This window comes from Buceros rhinoceros, unplaced genomic scaffold (assembly GCF_000710305.1).
Source record: "Buceros rhinoceros silvestris isolate BGI_N320 unplaced genomic scaffold, ASM71030v1 scaffold33451, whole genome shotgun sequence".
Classification (NCBI taxonomy): Eukaryota; Metazoa; Chordata; class Aves; order Bucerotiformes; family Bucerotidae; genus Buceros; species Buceros rhinoceros.
In genome coordinates this window covers 1,956-8,638 of record NW_010395368.1, presented here as the reverse complement: position 1 = coordinate 8,638, position 6,683 = coordinate 1,956, and the positions used below count along the sequence as shown (strand labels likewise).

The following is a 6,683-nucleotide window of genomic DNA, read 5'->3' as shown; positions in this document are numbered from 1 at the left end:
GGCTCGGCCGTCAGCCAGCGTAAGGCCGCGTCGGCCTCCTCACAGCTGGTGTTTGCGCGGCGGAAAGTCAGTTATTAATTGACCCAAGAGCTTTTGTGTTTCACTTGGCTCCAGCCCCGGGAGCTGGTGGCCAGAGCCCCCCACCCCGACACCTTCTAACTCGGGGTTACAGACCTGAAGGATGGGAAGAAAACGTTGAGATTAGGCTGTCCGTTGTTTTTTTTTAGTACTGTTTGTAATTAATGATTTCATAAAGTAGTAAAACGGAACTAGAATGAGCTCCTGATGCTGAATTGCACCTTTGTTTCCCCAAAGCCTCGTTCTCTGTTGTCCTGTTGTTCCCGCTGCAGATCTTGGGAAATGTCTCCGAGTTCCAGCGAGTCGTCAGCGTGCTGCAGGAAGGGGTGGACTTCGATATCGATGTCAACGCTTCTGTCTTCGAAACCAACATCCGAGGTGAGGTGGGTTCTGCTGCTTTTCCTCCCTGTACGATCTCTGGGCTGTGCACAGAGGTACCAGGAGGTAGCGGTCTGGGTGAGTCTGTCATGCAGCGTAACAAGACAGGTAAACACACAGGAAAATCCCAAACAGGTGTCACTGCCCGTGTGTCTCCGCACGCCGCATTTGTACTTCCTGCCTCAAAGCCACCAGAAGCAGAAGAGGCCATTTCAATATTCCAGTGCCTGGGTTTGCGCTTTGGAACAAACGTCTTTTCTTCTGAGACAGCACAAAATGTTTACAATCTTTTTTTACTGTCTTGGAACAGAGGTTGTTAATTTCTCGCTTTAGAGTGTAAAGTGAACCTTGTCTCTTTTCCTGCGGTGTTGCTCTACCCAAATGCACTGTGGAGCTCTCTGGGAGAAAGGAGATGGGGTTCCCCTCACAGAGGTTCGTGCTGCATCTGCTGTTTGCTCTCTGCTGTCTGCAGGGTGGGCAGAGCTGGGCAAGGAGGAGCTGATGCTTCTACAGTGAGGGGAGAACTGTATCTACTGCCTGTCGCCCACGGGCAGGAAGAACCAAAGCACTCTGCTTTGTGGCGTGTTGGGTTAGGCTGTTCGGGATGAGCCAGCTCGCTTTTCCTCCCCCCAAACTCTGTCTGTGCGTCCTGATCGATATGTTCTTTACTGGGACTCTTCCTCTACCCCTTCCAGTGGTGGGTGGTCTCCTCTCTGCGCACTTGCTGTCGAAGAAGGCTGGTGTTGAGCTGGAGGCGGGCTGGCCGTGCTCCGGACCCCTCCTGAGGATGGCAGAGGAAGCGGCTCGCAAACTGCTGCCGGGTGAGAACTCGTCTGGTTCATGTCAGGAGCTGACTGGTGTATCTGAGGATCCTGCTTTGCTGACCGGGGTGGTTCCAGTTTGACTGCACTGCTTGTTGGGGTGCAGCTGCTGCTCTGGGCAAGCAGGAGGAGATCTGCAGGACCTCCCCAGGGCTGTGTGCAGCCCGGGCTCCCTCTCCACCCCTCCCAGGATCTCACTGTGCTGCTTGTTTCGCCCTTTGCCGTTCCTGTGGTTGCTCCAGTCCCGCTTCTTGGCTGGGGGCAGTGGGGTGTGAGGCACGTGTTTGCTTGACCGTCTGTCAGACGTGACAGCGAAAACACTGAGGGGACCCAAACCTGTCCTGTTCAGCTTTCCAGACCCCAACTGGGATGCCCTATGGAACAGTGAACTTGCTGCATGGAGTAAACCCTGGGGAGACCTCAGTTACCTGTACCGCTGGAATTGGTACCTTCATCGTGGAGTTTGCCACTTTAAGCCATCTTACTGGTGACCCCGTGTTTGAGGATGTGGCCAGGAAGGCTTTGAAGGCACTGTGGAAAAATCGCTCGGATATTGGGCTGGTGAGTGAGGAGTGGCCTGGGAATTTGCTGCCCTGCTTTCGCTGTAGCTTTGTGGATGCAGTTCTAAGGGTAGAAGAGCCAGAACCGGGCGGGGATAGAACTAGACAAATGACCCCAGCGCTGATCCCGGGCTGTGGGACGGTGCTCCCCACACCTGCAGCACCCACAGCTCTGCTGCAGTAGGGTGAACCCAACGTCATACCATCGTTCTGCTCCGTATCGGGTGTGGTTGGGGACAAACCATTTGTGCTGGCTGTTGCCGTTTTTGTAGAGCTGCTGTTAACAGGTTAAATCAAAGGTCTGTGTGACGCCTGGTGGGACAGTGACCTGTGGAGGAGAACGAGAGTGTGGAAAGTGCTCCAAGATGTGACCAGCCCCTACAGCTTTGGTGTTTGAGGAATATCCAGAGCTGGAAGTGTTGTCTGTGGGTTCACTGCCCCCTGGTTCCTCTTTCTTGGGTCTCTCGCTGCTTTTTGAACCCGAGTGAGCAGACTGTTGGTTACGGGAAGTGGAGCAGTTTATTCACGTGCTGTAGGAAGAAGCATTTCCTTTTGTCTGCTTTTGTATCTGATTAGTTTTGGTTTATGTCCCTAATCCTTATTCAAGAAAGTATCCCAATAGCTGTTTTTTTCAGCTATGTTAAGCAAGTCACAGTTGTGTATTTTATTCTCCATCACCTGGGTCTCTTTTCAGGCTGAAGAGCCCTGGGTTTGTAATGGAGAAAATCCTGGTTGGTGCAGCCAGGGTGAATCTGAAATCTTGTGTGGCTGTGTCGGGGGCATTTTTTATTTCTAATTCAGGAAATGAGCTTTATTTCCCCTTCCTGTGTCTCCTCCCCTCACTTCTTCCAGGTTGGGAACCACATTGATGTGGTAACTGCCAAGTGGGTGGCCCAGGATGCTGGCATTGGGGCAGGAGTGGACTCCTACTTCGAGTACCTTGTCAAAGGAGCCATTCTCCTGCAGGACGAGGAGCTGATGTCTATGTTTCTAGGTGAGCATGGGTGTCTCTGTGTGAAGGGCCCCAGGGATGCCTCCTGGACCACTCCTGTCAAAACTGCCTGTGGGACTGCGTAAGGGGAAGGTGAAGAATCTGGTGGGGTACGTTCCAGGGTGTTCCTGAAGTGTTTGTGGTAATAATTCTGAACCACGTGTGAGAACAACGAGTCATCTAAGTGAGGGTCCTGAGGAGTTGGCCAATTGACATGGCCTGAGTGAAAAAGGGGCTTCTCTCGTTCTTGACAGAAGGTTTCTTTGGCTGGAATAACTTAACCCCTCTGTGTTTCTTTGTAGAATATAACAAAGCTATCAAAAATTACACCAAGTTTGATGACTGGTACCTCTGGGTTCAGATGTACAAGGGAACTGTGTCCATGCCTGTGTTCCAGTCCCTGGAGGCCTATTGGCCAGGCCTACAGGTAAGAGCCCTCTGGCCAGGAGTGAATGGGGATTTTGTTTGTCTGTCTCAGGTCAGCCTTGAATAGAAAAGGTTCAAAGAAAACCCTGCTCTGCGCTGGTTTAAGAGTTTGCTTTGATCTCTGGTGACATCTTCAGTGGACTGAGCCGGTAGAAGAGCAGACGTTGATCTGTGGTCTGGAAAACAAGTCTGCCGTGGAGCGTGATGGGAGGGAGCTCTGTGGGAGCAAACTACTCTGCCAGTGCTCTCACAGTCCAGATGGGAACGAACAGCAAAAGAAAATCCCACCTTTTTCCCGCACCTCATAAACACTTTATCTGTGTCAGTACTTTCCCAGTGAGAGCTTTGGTTTCTCACCAGGGCTTGTGAGCTGGGACTGGGCTGGGACTTTGCTACTCCTGCTGACACAGCTGGGATGCTGTGACTGACTGGAAGAAGTGTCGGCTGAGGAAACCCAGCCTTCCGTTAGCTGGAAGTGAAGGAGGCTGGGGGTGATTTCAGTGTGCGGGATGGGATCCAAGAGAAAAGCAGCGTGTGTCTGCTGGGCCCTGCCTGTGCTTAAGGCATCACTGACACCATCCAGAGCTGCTGAAAAACCCGTTTCTGCCCCAGTCCCTTGCTTTGACTGTAGCAGTGTTTCCACATCGATTGCTGTGCTGTTTCTTCTTCACCCTGACGTTGCGTTGCTAATAGTTTCCTCTTCCGCAGAGCCTGATTGGCGATGTGGATAATGCCATGCGAACCTTCCTCAACTACTACACGGTCTGGAAGCAGTTTGGGGGGCTGCCAGAGTTCTACAACATTCCCCAGGGCTACACAGTGGACAAGAGGGAAGGGTATCCGCTCCGGCCGGGTAAGCAGGGGTGGAATAAAAAGCAGCACGAGTCCTTCTGTGGCTGTGGTGTGAGATCGAGTGTCAGCAATACCTCCCCCCCAAGAAGCTCCTCCCCCGTTTTGCTTTGACTTTGTTCCTGCTCTGCTTGACGAGCGGTGGCTACGGTTGAAGCCACACGTTTTGCTTTCTGCCATTCAGGACTGCCTCCTTAAGGAGGCAAAGCACAGTGTTGCCGTGTGAAGGGCAACTCAATTCTGTGAAAGAATTGGGTTCACAGTGCAGGATTTGGTGTGTTCAAGTGTTCGACTGTCTGACCTGGGAGGTTTTAAAGTAGTGTGAAATGTGGCTGCCTGTGTCCTTTATGTTTAGGAACTGAAAATGAGTGTGAACAGACCGCTCTAGTTCTGCTGAGTTCCTGAAAGAAACTGATTCTGGTTGTACTTCTACAGCTCGACATATAGGAGGGATTTATATGTTGTCTGTGATGCTGCAGGGAAATCGTGTGTCTTTTCTGATTTTTTTACAACCTGACCAAAAATAAATTCACACCTGATTATTAGGTCAGTTAAACTCTGTAAATGAGAATAATTAATTTCCTTTTGGTGTGGGTATTGTGGTCACATTCACAGTGGCACTTCTCCCCAAAATCCTCATCAGCTTTAACTTTCAAACGTGTTAGAGCATCCAAAACTACCCGTTTCATCAGTCAGTACACCAGGGAGGGTGAATTTCTTTGCAGCACATCCTTAGAGCCAATATCTGTGCTGTGAGCCAGAGGCAGCACAAGGCAAGCGAGGCTGTTCACCTCATCATCCCAAAGGAGGATTTTGAAACAACGCAGGGAATATCTTCCCTTTCCCGTGTACACGGTGGGGTGACCTTTCTGCTTGCAAACGTGGGGTTTTGTTGCAGAGCTGATTGAGAGCGCGATGTACCTGTACCGTGCCACGAGAGATCCCACACTCCTGGAGCTGGGGAGGGACGCGGTGGAGTCGATAGAGAAGATCAGCAAGGTGGACTGCGGGTTTGCCACGGTAGGTGCTAAATGAACCGCTGTGTCAGCTGAACGGCTGCTGAAGATCAGCTTTTAGGTTGGGTTCTCACAAAAGGTCTTTTGCTGTCGCCCACATGATTTGTTTTTTGAACAACCCCCCTGTAGTTCTCTGTGAAGCTGATCTGGTACCTGCTGGTGGTGTTTCTGGTAGCATCTTCCCTCACAGCCTCAGTAGTGGGCCAGATCCTGTCACCAGAGCCCAGAACATGGGGAAGGACCAGAGGCCTCTCCTGCCCCCTGTGTTTTGGTAGCTCCTGTGTGTTCCAGCCCAGCAGGAAGGCCGCTGTGCCGGTGCTCTGCCTGCCAGCTGCGTGGTGCTGCCTTCCCACTGGGCCTTGACAATCTGATCAAACAACAGAACCACAGGGAGCAGTTTCTCCAAAATCATTTAGTAGATTTCAAACACGCTGTCAAGGTCTGTTTTACAAAACCTCCTCATAAATACTGCGAACTGAGCCTTGGGATTTGGGAAGTAGGTGAAAGCCTTACGAGTTTGTTTGTTTTGTTTTGTTTTGTTTTTTCAGTGGGGGAGATGATGGGGAGCGATGAAACTGTAACCTGTGTCTTTCTTCTCTTGTAGATCAAAGACTTGAGAGATCACAGGCTGGATAATCGCATGGAATCCTTCTTTTTGGCTGAAACAATCAAATACTTGTACCTGCTGTTCGACCCCGACAACTTCATTCACAACGATGGGTCGGTCTTTGACGTGGTGGTCACGCCGTACGGGGAGTGCGTCCTGAACGCAGGAGGATATGTCTTCAACACCGAGGCTCACCCAATAGACCCCGCCGCGCTGCACTGCTGCAGGAGGCGCAAGGAGGAGCAGTGGGAGGTGGAAGATCTGCTGCGGGAATTTTACTCACTGAAGAAAACCAAGAAATTCACTTTAAAAAGAGCTTCCAACAGTGGTGAAGGGGAAAGTGCAAAAGACCCTGAAGATGCCCCTTCAGAGAAAGGTGGAGAGAAGAGGAATCCTAAGAAGAGCTCACACTCCCTCCTGAGTTGCCCCAGTCAATCTTTTAACTCTAAACTTGCAGTTCTGGGACAGGTCTTCCTAGATAACACCTGATTCAGTTCTCATCATCATTGTAAATTATTGAACTTGATTCTGACTCTGGGAATATATTTTTATAGTTTCAGAATGGCGTCATCCCTCACCATGTGAATCGTGTTCTGAAGTGGAACAGCTTCTCATTAAACCGTGCTCCTGCTCCTTCAGGCAGCGTGGTTCAGGTGCAGCCATGAATGCTCTGAAGGGGCTGATCCCAAACCGAGGGGCTGGACTCTGTGTGTAGAGGCCGTGTGGGGCAGTACCACACGCTTCACTAAGTGTCCAGGTATAATGTCATTGCAAACTGGGTTGGAGTGTGGACTAGCAAAGGTTTGATTTGCCCTGAGGTGGACCTTGCTTTCTCCTTCCAGAATCTAACGGGCTTTTCCTATGGAATGGCCCCGTTTCCTTCCTCTTCTCCACCTCCCTTAGGGCCTTGCTTGTGTAACTCCTCCTCAGCTGCCTCTGTCGTACCAGGTGGAAGGT

The 6,683-nt window shown here is 51.0% G+C and overlaps 1 protein-coding gene across 1 annotated transcript; it reads left to right on the top strand.

The window, feature by feature from the left end:
- Positions 1-350: 350 nt before the first annotated feature.
- Positions 351-6,248, top strand: EDEM2 (ER degradation enhancer, mannosidase alpha-like 2; the record flags this gene model as incomplete). Its single annotated transcript, XM_010145534.1, has 8 exons — positions 351-456; positions 1,152-1,277; positions 1,627-1,838; positions 2,690-2,831; positions 3,131-3,255; positions 3,963-4,107; positions 5,002-5,123; positions 5,724-6,248. Coding segments are annotated over 8 exons (1,470 nt in total), but the record flags the coding sequence as incomplete, so codon positions are not given.
- Between the last annotated feature and the right edge of the window lie 435 nt (positions 6,249-6,683).